General features: G+C 43.2%; 1 protein-coding gene across 13 annotated transcripts in view; it reads right to left on the reverse strand.

Moving 5' to 3' along the window:
• The window catches only part of EEF1D (eukaryotic translation elongation factor 1 delta), a 33,733-nt gene that overhangs the window by 5,068 nt on the left and 11,019 nt on the right, over positions 1–17,646 (reverse strand). For 4 of the 13 annotated variants that reach the window (XM_065586377.1, XM_065586378.1, XM_065586373.1 and 1 more), the window contains 4 exons: positions 13,871–13,994; positions 11,676–11,747; positions 3,918–3,989; positions 162–261 (listed from right to left, as the gene is read on the reverse strand). In XM_065586377.1, coding sequence (XP_065442449.1) covers positions 162–261; positions 3,918–3,989; positions 11,676–11,747; positions 13,871–13,994 — 368 coding nt within the window. The remainder of the gene's footprint in view (positions 1–161; positions 262–3,917; positions 3,990–11,675; positions 11,748–13,870; positions 13,995–17,646) is intronic. The other 9 variants (XM_065586381.1, XM_065586379.1, XM_065586380.1 and 6 more) reach the window with 3 other exon arrangements.

The following is a 17,646-nucleotide window of genomic DNA, read 5'->3' on the forward strand; positions in this document are numbered from 1 at the left end:
ATCCCAACGCGAGAGAAATCCTCGCTCCAACGTTAACAAAACCACCAGCAAAATACACACAATTCACAGGGCTTCACGACATACACTGAGTGGTCAGCAAGATGTGCCTGCCACTAGCTGCCAAGTCCAATGTGTTTTCTTGCCAGAGATTTCTCACTTACCACTGTGGAGATTTTGGTTCTCCACCTCCAGGTTAGCTATTCTGGTGACGAGCTCATTTTGGTCACCACCAGGCCCAGCAGAAGAGGTCGTGCTTGCACTCTGCAACAAGGGAAACCAAGATGAAAAACTAGCCTGTTCACTCAGTTCTCAGACTAAGACAGACATGCTGCCTCTCTAAAGCAGGAAGGCAGTAGACAACACTGGGGAAAAAGAACAGATTTTACCGGCTAGCTAGGAAAGAGCCCTTTTGATCGCAAGCCTTTTAAAGCAAACGTTAAACACAAAAATCAGAATGTAATTCATGTGCCAATTTCTAGTGGAGCTGGCAGGTTCAGAAGAACACCACATTTCTACAGTCCCAAACTGTGGGCTACCTTAATATTTGCATCTCTAGCATCTTCCAAAGCTTCTCTAGTGCACCTCAAAAAATTTACAAACATTACTTACACTAACACCCCTGCTAAGGAGGTGAAGAGCTTCAAATTACAGACAAGGAAACTGAGGTACAGATGGCTGAAGTGACTTAGCTGAGGTCATTCAGTAAATCAGTGGCAAAGGTAGGAATAGAACATGAGAACATAGAACTAGCAAAAGACTAACAGCAAACAATTTTGTTCAGAAGCAGGAAGCCTGCCAAACAACCAGTGGGGCCGCTGGACGATCGAGGGGCTAAAGGAGCACTAAAGGAAGACAAGGCCATTGTGGAGAAGCTAAATTAATTATTTGCATCATCTTCATTGCAGAGGATGCGAGGGAGATTCCCATACCGGAGCCATTCTTTTTAAATCTGAAAACTTTCCCAGATTCAGGTGTCAACAGAGGACGTTTTGGCACAAACTGATAAATTAAACAGTAACTGGTCACTAGGATCAGATGGGATTCAGCCAAGGATTCTGAAGGAATTCAAATATGAAACTGCAGAACTATTAACTGTGGTACGTAGCCTATCGTCTAAATCTGCTTCTGTACCAGATGACTGGAGGACTGGCTAATGTGATGCCGATTTTTAAAAAAGGCTCCAGAGGTAATCCTGACAATTGCAGGCCAGTAAGCCTAACTTCAGTACCAGGCAAACTGGTTGAAACGATAGTAAAGAACAGAATTATCAGACACATACATGAACAGGATTTGTTGGGAAAGTCAACATGGCTTTTGTAAAGGGAAATCCTGCCTCAATCTACTAGAATTCTTTGAGAGGGTCAACAAATATGTGGACAAGGATGATCCCGTAGATATAAAGCAACAGAGGGTCCTGTGGCACCTTTGAGACTAACAGAAGTATTGGGAGCATAAGCTTTCGTGGGTAAGAACCTCACTTCTTCAGATGCAAGTAATGGAAATCTCCAGAGGCAGGTATAAATCAGTATGGAGATAACGAGGTTAAGAAGTGAGATTCTTACCCACGAAAGCTTATGCTCCCAATACTTCTGTTAGTCTCAAAGGTGCCACAGGACCCTCTGTTGCTTTTTACAGATTCAGACTAACACAGCTACCCCTCTGATACTTGACCCGTAGATATAGTGTACTTGGACTTTCACAAAGCCTTTGACAAGGTCCCTCACCAAAGGCTCTTAAGCAAACTAAGCATTCATAGCATAAAGAGACCATTCTCTCATGAATCACTAACTGGTTAAAAGATAGGAAACAAAGGGTAGGAATAAATGGTGAGTTATCAGAATGGAGAGAAGTAAAGAGTGGTGTCCACCAAGGATCTGTACTGGGATCGGTGCTGTTCAACATTCATAATGATCTGGAAAAGGGGTAAACAGTTTGCCGATGACACAAAATTACCCAAGATAGTTAAGTCCAAAGCAGACTGCGAAGAGCTACAAAGGGATCTCACAAAACTGCGTGACTGGGCAACAAAATGGCAGATGAAATTCAATGTTGATAAATGCAAAGTAATGCACATTGGAAAACAAAATCCCAACTATATACACAAAATGATGAGGTCTAAATTTGCTGTTACCACTCAAGAAAGGGATCTTCGAGTCACTGCGGATAGTTCTCTGAAAACATCCACTCAATGTGTAAGGGCTGTCAAAAAAGCAAACAGTATGTAGGTTCCAGTAGGAAAGGGACAGATAGGAAGACAGTAAATATCATAATACCACTATATAAATCATGGTACATCCACACCTTGAATACTGTGTGCAGTTCTGGTCGCCACATCTCAAAAAAGATGCATTAGAAACAGAAAAGGCACAGAGAAGGGCAAGAAAAATAATTAAGGCTATGGAACAGCTTCTAACTGGGACTGTTCAGCTTGGAAAAGAGACAAGTGACGGGGGTATGACATAGGTCTATAAAATCATGAATGGTGTGGAGAAAGTGAATAAGGAAGTATTATTTACTCCTTCGTGTAGAACAAGAACCAGGGATCACCCAATGAATAGGCAGTAGGTTTAAAATAAACAAAAGGAAATACTTCTTCATACAATACACAGTTAGCAAGTGGAATTTGTTGCCAAGGGATGCTGTGAAGGCCAAAACCGGGTTCAAAAAAGAACTAGATAAATTCATGGAGGATAGGTCCATCAATGGCTATTAGCCAAAATGGTTAGGGATACAATCCCATGCTCTGGGGATCCCTAAGCCTCTTGACTGCCAGATGCTGGGACTGGACCACAGGAGATGGGTCACCCGATGAGTGCCCCGCTCTGTTCATTCCCTTTAAAGCATCTGTCATTGGCCACTGGCGGAAGACAGGATATTGGCCTAGACGGACCATTGGTCTGACCTAGTATGGCCATTCTTATATTTTCTGCAGTGAATTCGATAGCGTCCCGGGGTTCAGGTAACATGAGAACTATGTGTTCTGCTCTGCATTAGCCCCCCAGGGTCTTGTGTCCAGGGCACCAGGGATACTCCTGCAGATTGTTTTTCCCCCCCAAGTTACACAAACCAGTCTTGTGGCTGCCCTGCTATAGGTTGGCTCCTAAGCTTGGTGGGTGCCAGGAAAGGCTGGGACGGCTGCGAAGGGAGCAGGAAGAAAAGAGGAGCATCGTCTATCTTTCATACAACCCCTTCCAGCTAGAAGAGGAGCACACCTTGGAGAACACCAGATTCAGCCCTCAGCCAAAGATTACTGTTCTGACACAAGGCTTTGGGTTAACGGGCAGATCTTAGAAGAAACCCCCCGCTCCTGGACCCCTGGAGTGTGGCTTCCAGGTGGCACAAGATGCCAAAATCTCAAGTCTCATCCAAAGGGCAAACCACTCGTGATAGGCACGGGCGCTGACATATAGGTGCAGATCTGCAATCCGGGGCCTTTAGCTCAGAGGTGGGAGAGCTACCTATTGAGTTCTTAAGAGGGGGGGAGGGATAGCTCAGTGGTTTGAGCATTGGCCTGCTAAACCCAGGTTGTGAGTTCAATCCTTGAGGGGGCCACTTAGGGATCTGGGGCAAAAATCAGTACTTGGTCCTGCTAGTGAAGGCAAGGGGCTGGACTCGATGACCTTTCAAGGTCCCTTCCAGTTCTATGAGATATGATATAATAGAATATATGGAGATATACCTATTATTTACATTAAGACCTATATTTTAACTGTGAATACTGACAGTCTGCCTATGGACAGACTCCCGAGTGTCCAGCATAGAATTGGTGGCAAATGCATTGCAAGAATTCATCAAATCGCCTGGGGCCCATACACTTCAGCATGAAGTTTTTGTCCAAACGGGGGCTGTTTCTTCCTCCCGTTTATTCACAAAAGACAACCACTTGTTAGCTGTCCCCCATCCCCAACAGGACTTACAGTCAGGTGACCTGACTTTCTCTTGGATTGGGCAGGTGGGGCTTCTTGGGGACTATCCAGAATGGTCTTGCGCTGGAAAGGGTGAAAGGTTTGGGGATTCAGGACAAGTATAATATGAAAAAGAATAGAAGCACTTCACTCATGCTAGGGTGGGGCATTCAAATATGCATGCAGGAAAACCATTCCGATTCATCAGGACAGCGAGCCATATCTTCACAGAATCCACATCCAAAACCACTGACCTGCTAAGAGTCAAGTGGATGGGGAGGAAAGCAGCATTATATTAAAGCTTCCTAGTCAGCCTTGGCTTGAATTGCTGGGATAAAATGCAGTTTATATGCCAGGTATTAATATCCCCAACTTCTAGTTACACATCCTAGTACTTCCCAGGAGGGTACAATCGCTTGGTGACAGGACTAAGAATCAAGAGGTCTGGATTCTATCACCAGCCCTGACTGACTTGCAGTGTGATTTGGGCCAATTTCCCTATCTGCAAAATAATAAAAGACAGCGCACTATAGAAGTGCTAAATATCATTATATTATGTGGCATTTTTTATTGTCAAAGCATTGTAAAAAAATCAACTAATTAACTCTTAGCACTCTGGTATGACAGATAAGTATCCCCATTTTACAGACGGGAAACCAAGACACAGAGGATACATCAACACAGCAATCAGAAGGCATGACTGAAGCATATGCGGGCATACACATGCTTGCTCATGAAGAACAGCAGTGAAAGCACGGCAGCATGGGCTAGCCGCCTGAGTACGTACCCCGGGTCCCAGGTGGGATTATACTCTGACAGCTAGTCTGTAGCACTACAGCTACACTGCCATTTTTAGCAAGCTAGCTCAGATATGCTTATATGTACTGAAATCACACCTCCTGAATGCCATATAGACATACCCAGATAAATTAACTAACTTTCTTCAAGTCAGACTGAATCAGTGGCAGTCAGAATTAACTCAGGAGTTCCTAGCTCCCAGCCAGAAGCAAAATCCAGTAGACCACACTCATTTCTCTCCTACAGAGAATAAAGCAGCAGCGTCCACACTAAGCAAATAGCTCACATGACAAAAATCAGCAATGGCTTCCCCGCACCTTCCCAAATTGGTGTTGAAAATTAACTGCTAGCAAACACAGGACAACCAGAGTGAGCACCAGGTCATTTCCTTGTACAGACTCACTTTACAAGGCCACTGCTATCCCAGCTCAGTAAACCACGAGGTTTGCAAGGCTAAAACACATTGAAACCGTCAGCAGTTAGAACTCTTTCTGCTCTATTTACACAAAATATAGCTGGTTTAATTAAATGAGTGAATAAGGAACTGGAGTCTCTTCCATATACTATTTAAACCCATTTTCTTCCCCTCCACCCATGTCACAGGCACAAGAAAACAAAGATTAGGCAAGGATGAGGATTTAACATCTTAGGCAGTCTCTAGACTGCCACTTTCAGCTCTAAAACTTTTGTTGTTCAGGGGTGTGAAAAAACACCCCTCTGAGCGATAAAAGTTTTAGCACTGAAAAGCGCCAATATAGACGCTGCAGGGATACAAAGATCAGGAGCAGAAAGACTGATGGACAGGCCCTGAAAACGGGGACATTCCAGGTTTTCAGAGATGCATGGTCAAGTACATTTATTCCTATGTGCAGTCAAGTGTTTTCCCTCTTACTTTTGATTAAAAGATTGCATTGGATTTCCTCTTGGCAAAAACAAACTAATGGATTCTATTAAGGACGAGAATTCAAATGCAAAAAAAGTAGACATTCAAAGATTAAGGTTCCCACAGCATCACTGACTTGGTCACTTGACCATGTTATCTTTAATATTTACAAACGTGGATCTCTTTTGTATGGGAATCTTAGTTTTCAGTTCCTGATTTCAATGGGGTTAAATGTACATTGAATTAAGACATCTTATCTTAATATCTTGAATATCTGACATCAGGAATCAAAATACTCAAAAACCAGTGGGAGAACACTTTAATCTGTCTGGTCATTCAGTGACAGACCTGCGGGTGGCTATATTACAACAGAAAAACTTCAAAAACAGACTCCAACGAGAGACTGCTGAGCTGGAATTGATATGCAAACTAGACACAATCAACTCTGGTTTGAATAAGGACTGGGAATGGCTGAGCCATTACAAACATTGAATCTATCTCCCCTTGTAAGTATGCTCACACTTCTTATCAAACTGTCTGTACTGGGCTAGCTTGATTATCACTTCAAAAGTTTTTTTTCTCTTAATTAATTGGCCTCTCAGAGTTGGTAAGACAACTCCCACCTGTTTATGCTCTCTGTATGTGTGTATATATATCTCCTCAATATATGTTCCATTCTATATGCATCCGAAGAAGTAGGCTGTAGTCCACGAAAGCTTATGCTCTAATAAATTTGTTAGTCTCTAAGGTGCCACAAGTACTCCTGTTCTTTTTGCGGATACAGACTAACACGGCTGCTACTCTGAAACCTGTCATTGAATTAAGAGTGCTAAGAGCAGCACAGCAGTCTGCCTAGTAAAATCCCACAAGGCAGAAATCTCAGCCTGCCTGGAGAAGACTCAAGTAGGCATGTCAAACATTAATGGGCGTTTTCCCTAGTTATGAAGCGAGGAATGTAGAACCTAGTCCTGCAGCTTTACCATAGGCCTCAACCATCTGACCCTTTCCAGCTTACAGATATTTGTAGTAGAATACACTTTTGTAATTAAGAGTTGCACCAAGCTGAAGACATGTGTGTGTTACAAAATGCAGGGGCACTGCAGAACTTTCTTTCTAGCCTCAAGCAGCTGCAGAATCGAAATGCAATGGAAACAGAACGCAAATGCACACAGGGCAGAATACACAGAAACTTAGATCTTCTTTTCCAAAACAGCACTGTGGATCTCACAACAAATGACCTACTCAGTATCACTGAGAAGTACATACATAATACAGGAATCTACCCTGCCTGTCTTCAATGCAACACAAAACTGCCTGCTTACGAATAGTTATCACTACACTAACCTGAGTACAGTAAGAGTGAAAAGTTGCGACAAAGGGGAATTAGATGGGGAAGGCCTAGACAGCAGTTACACTATATGCATTTTGCTTCCAGATATTATTCGGAGATCGCTAATAATTCATTAAAAATTGAGGGGGGGATGAATTATGGGAATGGATTGAGAGGTGTCTAAAATTCTGTCTCTGTAAACACACTTCAAATCAGACAAAGGAGCGCCAATTAGCGGAGAAGAAAGGAAATTGGGATAGTTTAAAATCCAGAACTGTAGATTCACTTTATATGAGCCCAGCCCAACCCAGAGTGAAGAAATTTTGATCACACTAGTGTAGGGAGCTGACCCAACCCCCACAACTGTAAACAAAACACGTCCACTTTTTTTTTTTTTGGTGGGGGTGGAGAAAGGATATCCACTTCCCCAGTGGATCACCATCTAATTAATTAACAGCATGTTAGGTCTTATAAGCAGGTTTATAAACAGATGTCATTGAACTTAATGTGCATGCTTTTTCCTACAGTTTCCAAGAAGGCAGTCCCAACCCATTTAGGGGTAAACCCTCATGCACATTAACCCCCAGGTGGTCTTCCTAATTTACTGCTATGTCAGAGCAGATGCAAGAACAGAGTCAGGCTTACTCACACGTGAGAGCAGCCTATTCCACCAGTATAGGGTTGCCTACAACACTCAACACTATTTCTAAAATGCATCCTCATCCTACCTCAAAAGAGGTGTTAAGTAATCCCATTTTACAGATGGGGAATGCACGTACAGAGAGGTTAAGTGACTTGCCTAAGTCTGAGGGAGAGCAGGGAATAGAACCCAGAACTTTTAAGTCCTAGTCCAATGTCTTAACCACAAACAATGATTTTGTGGTTACAGTATGGACAGACTCTGGGTTCAATTCCCTGCTCTGGCAGGATTCCTGTGTCCCCTCGGGCAAGTTGCTTCACCTCCATGCCTCAGTTTCCCATCTGTAAAACTGAGAAAACTCCAATACCTTTGTCTTGACTATTTAGACAAAGTTGTTCAGGGCTGGGATTGCATCATACTGTAAACCTGTAGACTGTTTAGCCCATAGTTGTCCTGATCTCATTCGGCCCTCTAGACACCACTGCAATACAAATAATAAAGCCCTCTCCATTGTCTCTTTGGCAAATAGGGTTTGCAAAACAGAGTGTATTTGAAGACACTAGCGGTCTCTGATCCCCCGGGCATGTGTGAATACTGGGGAAATGTATACAATCTCCCACATTGGCACGGCAAGTGCACCAAAGCCTCCATTAGTCTCTGGACTTCCAATATACTTTATAGTCACATCACAAAATAAATCAAAAATCCTTTGATTTCCACACACGATGTTGATGATTCAATGCGTTCCAGCTGTAAGGCTACATAAGAAAGGGTTAGTATCAAACAGATGGGCTGAAATGAGGGGTTATAAAAGCAGACTTGTCCATGCAAAGCAGAATGAAAGGTATGTGCAAATAAATGTTTCTGGCATCTTTTTTTTTTTTTAAATCTCTTTTTGGGAGATGCAAACCACTACCTCAGATTCCTTTCACTGCACGATATTTATACATTTCTACATACTGACTGTCAAACTGCAGTATTGCTATTTGCAATAGATGCATGAAATGCAACCAGGAAAGAGCTAGAAAAATGAAATTCTTCCATCTTCCCATCTCTACCCAGAGCCAGAGAACAGTTCTCTCGATCTTCAAGTTATCAAGCTGAAGTTCCCATACTTGGACTCTCTTTCCCACCACCAAAATCCTGGATATTAAGCACAAAAACCAACAGGCCTCCAAAGTCATTCTACAAAGTTAATGTAAACCAGTTTGTTTTGTGAGGTCTGAGAACAAAAACCACGTATCCACTTATGCTATTCTGTACAGATACTTTTGGTGCTGGTATTGTTAAGAAACGGAAAGCTAGGGAATTTGACATTTCAGACCTGTCTCTCTTCCCGCATGTCTAAGAGCAGAAGCCAACCGCGCTTACTGCCTAGCTGTGCACCAGCACAGATGATGCTAGCAATTATTTATTATGTTGCACTACTGATGCACATGGTGCTTTACAAGAAAAATTAAGATTGCAGTGTCTGCCACAAAGAGCTAACAAGGCCAATATAAGGCAAGATCAACAAGAGATCATGAACAAGGAGGGACGGAGAGGTCATTAATACCATGCATGTGCTTGGGTAAGCAGTGCACATATCTCGAGGGTGACACAATGGTTGTGGGTTTGCTATGTTATTATGAAGCCACCTTAACAGCTACCTAGTTAAGACTGCAATGAGTTTTCCCACTTCAAGCAGTTTTAGCTGCAAATTCAAGCACGATAATTAATTGAGATCAATCTGGTGTCCTACATGTATTTCACATTTAGAGTCTCCACTGCACAATTCTGAGATTTAAAATCCATCCCTTTGGGAATCCTCCCAGAGATTAACTACATTTGATAGCACTTTCTGCCTACTCACTTTTGTTGAAACAACGGGGAGTCCGGTGGCACCTTGAAGACTGGCAGATTTATTTGGGCATGGGCTTTCGTGGGTAGAAAACCCACTTCTTCAGATGCCTAGAGTGTAAGGTCCCTAGAATCTCTCACACTCAAAAACCTCAAACATGTTGAAATTTCAACACAGGACTTGAGACTACAGAAAGCCCCAGCATATGAGAAAGTCAATATACAAACAAGTTATTTGGCTTCTTTGCCACAGAGACCACAACACTATCTTCATAGAAGACTTTTGTTCTGATGCTCCCTTGGCTTCACTAGCCCTCTTGCCCTGACTCCCCCACCTCTGAGGCTACAGTGCTTGGCTGCCCCAACCCTAGATGCCTCTACGCCCTCCCATCCAAGCCTCAATTAGATAAAATAGCCTTCTGTAACAAGACTCCCATTCCAGCACAAGTGAAGTTCATCAGGCTGAGGTTGCCCTCTGGGAAACCAGGGGACATTCACCAAACAGAGAACCTGCCTTCAGAACACAGTTGCAAGCTCCATTTGTCAGGCAAATTTGGATTCAAGATTCCCCCTCCTCTCCCTGCCCACTCTCACCAGGCCCTCGTTCTTATTACAAGCTGGGGGCATGGAGGGAAAGAGAAAAAAAGGATTTACAATTAATGTTGAGCCTGATCTCCATTAGGAAGCAGCTTCAAAGTCCACTCCATTTTCTATTACTATCTGAAAAGCTTTCAAAGCTTATCTTTGATTGCTGGCTGAACTCTCCATAGTCCAGGATGTTTAGGCCTTATTCAAATCTTCCATCTTAGATTTAAAGATTTATATTGAAAACCCAAGCAGATTACGGAAGATTATAAATTTGCAGGTTATTTCAATGCAGAGTTCCCAGCTTGCCCATGCCGTTAGCAATTACAGCATCACAAGAGAAGCCGTCAACAGCAGCCTTTCAATCAATGGTCAGACAATTTACTCCCAGCACTACCCTCCTGAGTAGGTTTTTAAAACGTCAGTTGTTTCCCCTCTTCACTTCCAAAACGTATAAATGCTTTCAGGAACAATTTAGAACGCAAATCTAATCCTTTTCTCTTGTGTTTTCTCCCTGTTTGCCTGCTGTCCTTGCATCAAATTCCAAGTGACCAATTCTGTGCTGAGCACCTTTGCCCCTGCAAGTGATCTCAGTTATTCTAACACAGAACTAAACAGCTGAACTTGACCACAAAAACAGCAGGCCCAAGGAGAGGACCAAGGGAAAAGAAGTTCCTTTCATTCCTGTTTACCTAACAAAGATATTTGGGTCACTAATCATCTTGTAACAGGCATATTTTGCATTCCAAGTCAATAGCTAGGTACCTTCCTCAGGAGGAATTACTGGGCCACCAATACATAGGGCCAGACACCTAATAGTTCTAATTTTGCACTTGTTAAGCATCTTCCATCTGAGGATCTCAATGTTTTACAAATATTGATTTGGCCTTGCGACCTTCCTGTGAGTAGTTGACACTATCACCTCCATTTTACAGATGAGAAAACAGGAGGCATATCTTGGATTAGAACCTGGTCACTATCCCTCCTCCCCGCGATAAGTCAGCACAACACCTCTTAATATGGGATCGAAATTCTGTTCTGAACAATCACCGTGATTATACAGCCAGCTTTGTGACAAACTGATGATGTAGCAGCAGCAAAAAATGCTCCAGCAGGGGATAGTAGCAATCTATTATAGTAGTGTTCAGAGTTAAAACTAGTAGCCAAGCTGAGTACCCTAGAAACAGTAGATGGAAGATGCCATTTCTTTGCACATACCCTAACTGAAAGCCAACAGGAAAGAGAAGGTGGTAGTTCAGTGTACCCCAGTATACAAACATGCCCCTGCTGACAGATATGTGCTCAGCAGGGGTATTTTAACTATGGTTAAATTGGTTACCTGTTAGCTAAAGATCATTGGAACCAACTCAAACATTCCACTGGGAGAAAAAGAAATGCATAGCTCTTTGAAGACCCCACTGAATTTTAGCCCCAGTGCAATAGCCTGTAATTTTAAAGCCATTGTGCTAAGGTAAGCAGTTACACGGCATGCATTTCTGGTAATAGAGGGTGTTCTTGATAAAATGGAGCTAGTCTGGTGGTACACAGCACTGCACACCTTGTCAATCGCCTCTAACTTAAAATAAGAAGCCACACAATCTATGGAATCAGTCATAGTGGAAGAGATCTGTGAGATGCGCCATAACTAAAAATGGACTGCAGGTAGCCAGCTGGTGAGAGAGCTTGGGTACTCACTCCGGCCAGCGATTTCTGGATATTCTCCCTGGCTCTGGCAATGTCGCGTAGGATCGTGCTGGCTCCGTTCTCCTGCAAACAGCGCAGAAAGAACCAAGATGTTTTGTAAAATGAGACATGAGAAATTGCTGTGAGCAGCTAAGATGGGGAAGATTGGATTTGTTTTTAGCAATGATTAAGTGAGTTTTGGAGGCAGCTTTTCAAGAAGCATCAGCTGGAGGCATGGAGTGCAATGACCGCAGCTTAGCATTGGTCACGTCATGCTACGCCTCCAGAACAGTGTCCAGTTGCAGAGTTTTGAGACCTCAATATTTTGCTTCTCCCCACTCTGGTCCCGTGACAGGTTGGCATAGCCATCACTCAGGCAGGTTATCAGGATCACTTTAGTGTGCCCTTGGAGCTCTGGTTAGGCAGCTAATTTCCTTAAAAGACTATGTGTGAATTTCATGCTGGTGAGAAGTGGCAGAGTCCTGCAGACTAAAATCTTCTATTCCAAGAGTGGGTGTGGTCCAGGCTGTGGCAGCCCTAGCTTTTCCACATTTATGTGCCACATCCCCAAACGGGAGGGTCCACACCTCCTGGGGCGAGAGTTCAGTTTCCAGGGTCCAAGTACTCCTTGGCTCTCTGAGACTACCAATCAGGGCACCAATTATAGCTGTGGTTTCTGTGACAGATTCCTGTCCACTGGAAACTGGACTGAGCACCAAAATTCATTTCACACTGGGCACCAAATCAGCCCCAAATAATCCCACACTAGCATGGCACTTCCAAATTTGATGCAAATAAAAAAAAAAGTTTACTGAAGACTCCTAAACCTTACTAGGAAGGGAGTGTTGTAATAAACAACTCTAAGTTTCAGTCAGTTGGGTTTCAGGCCACTTCTGGCAGGTAAAATTACCTTCTTCACTGAAAGTTGTGTGTGTCATGTGATATTCTAATTATTCCCCTTTCTACTACACACAGCACAGTTGTGCTTTAGAATCTGCTTTAATGTTTTACTTACAACTTCCAATTTTTGTAGACCTACTGTAGGAACATCTGCCCTTCAAATAAATGTTGTACAGAGCTTTGTGCTACCGCTATGGTAGCATAGCCAGCAGAAATTCAGCAGAACATGCCTAGAAGCTACTAAAGCATTGACCGTTGTTTAAAAGCTCGGCCCTGCCACTTGCAAAACAGCCATGTAAGATTTCAAGCCGCTTTCTATGGAATTAAATGCATATGCAGTTAACCATCCTTTACATTTTAGGATGGGAGCATCACTGCTCCCTACAATCTTACTCCAGTTGTGGGGGTGCAGATACCTCAGGAATGTAAGTGTGAGCCACCCTGAGGACTTTATGTTGGAACTGGCGTTTGCTTTCCCTGCTCTTCCCCCACCATAGCCTCCACTGCTCTGGTGCAGACAAGTAATATATACAGCATTCCCTGCGGCCTCCTGTTAACATTACAGGGAAGCCAGAAAGGGAACGTGGGTCACAATCTCTCTGGAGTGTTAGCACCACTATACTCCCGTCATGCACTCGGTCTCTAGGATGTGCCTGGCAAAAAAACAACTTGGACACTCCTGAACACTGGCTCCCTGGAAAAATAGGAAATTGCTAGATATCGTAATAGCTCACGTAGGTCAGTCCTTAGCATAACTTCCCATCCTCCCATATTACCTCAACATTTGTTCTCAGATCTTGTGAATGGGATATAAAATTGCTCGCTGATAGGTCACAGACCCTATTTGTGGCCCTGTCACAGGTAGGGCGCAAGTAACCTGAAGGATTAAGAAAAGACCAATTCTTGTAAACTATAACCCAGGTTTTCCCCCATTTCTATTTCACCCCATTCACAAAGTTGAACCTCCTCTTGTACATGGGCAAATCAGCTTCAGCTACACCTATATTTTGAACACTGTGGTTCTCACACTATAGCCTGTGGAACACTGGAGGGGTTTGATGCAATTATTTGTGGTCCACAGGACAAAACGTTTTGAAAACCAAACAGGGAATTTGGTGACAGGACCTGAGTCTCCAAGAGAGGATATCTTACTAATTCTCCTAGTCTGGAGACCAATTTGTAACAGACCTTAACAAATACATACAGGTGGGAAGGGTCATTCTTTCACCTGCTATCGGTACTGGGAGATCCTTAGACTCTAGCACGCTGCAAAAACGACTTCCTTACTACTTGAGGATATGCATTACCTGTTGGCATGAAGGACTGGCAACTGGCCCATTCATCTGTTCATAGTATCTCTTCTCAGCATCGTCATACTTGAATTTATCAAACCAGATCTTCTCATGCATAAGAAAATCAGCTGCCATTTTTCTGCAAATAGGAAGACACAATATGAGCACCTAGGAATATTTAAGGTTAGCTGCCTGTATCAGGTTCATCAGATTTCCCTCCTTCCTCCCCCACAGAACTGCATTGTAGCTTTCTGCCCTTTATCTTCCTTCCCCTCTGGTGAAAAGCTTTAAGTAAATGGGATCCTATTAAGAAAGCAGGGCATTCTAATCATCCATCCACCTGTCTGCCTGATCTGACCTGCATTTAGCAACACAGCGTGAAGCGGGGGCTGTACATGTTGGACAGTCTGCACCTTCCCCTGTATAAATGCCAGCTCCACCAGGATATATAGATCAAAATGTCAGACACTTCAAAATCCACACAAGTCAATTAATACAATGGTTTAAAAAATGGACAGAATCGCACCTGTTTTGGCTCATGTACAGAGACTTTTTTTTTTTTAAATATGCCTAGCCAACCTTAGCAACTAATAGCACTAAACTCCTTAACATAGCTTTTAGCTCAACACAGAGTGGAGGACACAGTGTTTTAGTCACATTACAACTATGTTAGGAAGCAGTGTTAAAACAGTAATGGGGAGCAAGTTGAGCACACCGTTCTATTGCATACTATCTTAAACAGATTTCAGCCCTGCCCACACCTGAATCAGAACTGTGCTGCTCCAACCAAGCTATCTTTACTTCTGGGGGAATTCTGCGCCACTGCGCAATGCAGAATTTTGCAGAAATTAACACTGTGCACGCAGAATTGCTATTCGACCACAGAAATGGGCTGCAGTGCTGCTAGTCACCACTAGGGGCCACTGGATTCAGCAGAGCCCAGCTTGCACATAGAAGACACCACTGGGGGAGGGAGCTAGAGGGTTCCCGGCAGCTGCAGTTCCCAGCATGCTCTGAGGGAAGGAGAGGGTGGGGCGCAGGAAACTCCACGCAAGCCTGGGATCAAGCATCAGGCTGTTTCTCCCTTTGGATCCCTGGGTTTTGGTGGAGGAGGGGTGTCTGGGCAAGGGGGGGAGGGGTTATGGGTGTCTGGCCCCCCCGGCTGGGTTCTGAGTGTGTGTGGGGGAGGAAGGGGGCAGAGAAACAGGAATTTGGTTGTCATAGTGATTTCTTTAACTCTCTACTCCGGGGGGAATTTTTGTGAGTGTCCATATTGTTATACATATGCTTGCTGACAGGTATTTTGATATAAATTACCAAATAATTGAAAGTGGCCTGATTACATACAGTGTTATTTTGACAAATAACATTTGTAGAATTTTAAAATATTATGTGCACAATTTTTTCATTTTTGGGGCACAGAATGCCCCCAGGAGTAGATGGGCAATGCATCACTGGGTGTGCTGCAGAACGAGATTACCCAGTCCTCCTGGATAAAGCCATAATAGTACGTGGCATGACAAACAAACAAAACAAAAATACTAGAAGCGTGTCTCCTTTCAAATCAAGAACCACAAAAAGTATTTCAGAAGATGGCATACGGAGGAGTGGAAGATGGACCTGCAGGGGTGTACTTTCAGAAAAGACCCTGTAGTCATTTAGAAAGTAAACTGTTACACCGTTGGAGAGAGATCCTTCCCATTGTGCTAGTCAGAAATCACGAGATTCCGCCCCATGTGGGAGGATAAGGAGGATGTTCTAAAATGCACATGGGTTCTAAAATGGCTATGAAAGTAGGCCAACCTACTACTTTGTATGTGGTAACAATGAATTCAGAGGCAAAGGGGCTAATTTAATATGGGCGTGCAGTTAAACAGCTTCCAAAGGCTATTTAACTTCATGGTGTATTGCGGGATGGGACTATTACAAGAACCTAACATGGAGGATATACAGTTATTTCAAAGCAAGGGCCCGGTACAGGAGCCTAGGACAAAAGGTCAGTTTGAGGGGGTAAGAAGAGACAAGAAAGGAGAATCTCAATGAAGCAATTACAAGGCCCTGTTGTGAGAAGTGTAAGCAGGGACATAGCAACTAAGGAATATCAGCTTACGTAAAGGGCATTTAAAGATCTTTTAGGAAAAGTTTACACCACTCAAATGCCCTAAGGCAAGGACCATAACTTCAAGAATCAGCCTAGACCTTTCCAAGCCCTACAAATCCTCCAAAAAAACACCGCCAGATCTCAACACTGGTTAACTAAGTAATGCTTTGTACTATCCGGTTGTAAAAAACATCTCAGTATCAACACCGACCCATTCAGAAAAGCAGAGAAGGATCAAGAGAGACTGCTACAGAACCATTTCCAAATTCTGCAACCCCTTCCCAAGGTTCACATCATTCCTGCAAGAGACTGCCAGAAATGCTGTCCATATACACAAGCCAGTTTACTACACACAATCCTAATCATGAACAGGCCAATTAATCACACACTGAACATTTTGTACTGATGCAATCTTCATTTCATGGGGAGAGATTCTCCTTACTCCATCTGGCCACAGAGAATGCTATTCAAACTCAAGGGTCTCCTCAAAGAGGGAGAAAGGAAGATCTAGTCTCTGAAAATTGTATTTATTGCTGGGCTACAAAAGAGCACTTAAGTACTGGCCTTTAAACAAATCCACTGAAGAGCTACAGCTCAGAAGGTAATGTGGCCTCTGAACGTTAGAGAAGTTTTGGGTTCAGCAAGTAGAATGCAATTATGTAAAATCAAAATACAAACTGCATTGTTTCATGTACAGTGGAACAAAAATGCTGTTGTGTACTCACCCAAGAGAGGCAGCTTTCAAATATTTCCAGCCTTTAAACAAACTTAGACTGTTCTAATTAGACTAATCGCAGGGGCGATAACTATGGATATTTTCTACATTTTAAAAATGCATCTCCTCTCCCAGCTCCAATGTTTGTTCATTGGATTTGTTATAATCTAGTTCACCTTCCCTTACATGCCCAGATTAAACACCCACTTTTAGACAAAATGGCTTATCAGATTACCTTCCCTCAATTGTTCAGAGGAAGCACCTGTGGTCTCCAGATTGAAACTTTGGGCCTATTTTACAGTCAAATGGCATCTTTCATCCTGAAGGATCCCAAAGCTCCTCTACAAACTGAATATATACAGTGACACAAAAAAGCATCCATTTCTCAGGGGAAGCCAGTGGAAAACCTACATATAACAACCTCTAGGAAAATGTTGGTCAAAGTCACCGGAACAAATTCCTTCTCTTGTGAAGAATGTAACGGGATCTTTAATACTCATGCACTGCAAACACAATATCCATTCGAAAGGTCTAATCCAAAAAACCAAACAAACAAAAAAGCTCCTGCAAAACCTGCCTAAAATTCAGTTTATGAACCTCAGAATGATGAGGGGCTAAGTGGTCTGTACCACCCCCAGAGCAATGTTTAGACGATACAGTCATCCCCTCCACCTTTCTACCGGTAAAGCACCTTGGGATTAAAGGCTCTGTGCAAGAAATGAGTGGCCTGAGCACAGGACTGGGAATCAGATCTCCCAAGTCAAGAGTTCTAACCCCTCCTTTGACTTCAGTGCTGTGTGATCTTGAGCAAGTTATCGAACTTGTCTGGCTCCAGCTATAAAATGACAATAACTTAACTACCGACCTCCTAGGGGTGTTTGAGGATTAATTACAACTCATCATAACAGTGAGCTACCTTAAAAAAGAGGGCCCTCTTCAAAAACCCTGCTGGTAAAGTGAAGCCTGATTAAGGTT

Source organism: Chrysemys picta, chromosome 2, assembly GCF_011386835.1.
Source record: "Chrysemys picta bellii isolate R12L10 chromosome 2, ASM1138683v2, whole genome shotgun sequence".
Classification (NCBI taxonomy): domain Eukaryota; kingdom Metazoa; phylum Chordata; order Testudines; family Emydidae; genus Chrysemys; species Chrysemys picta.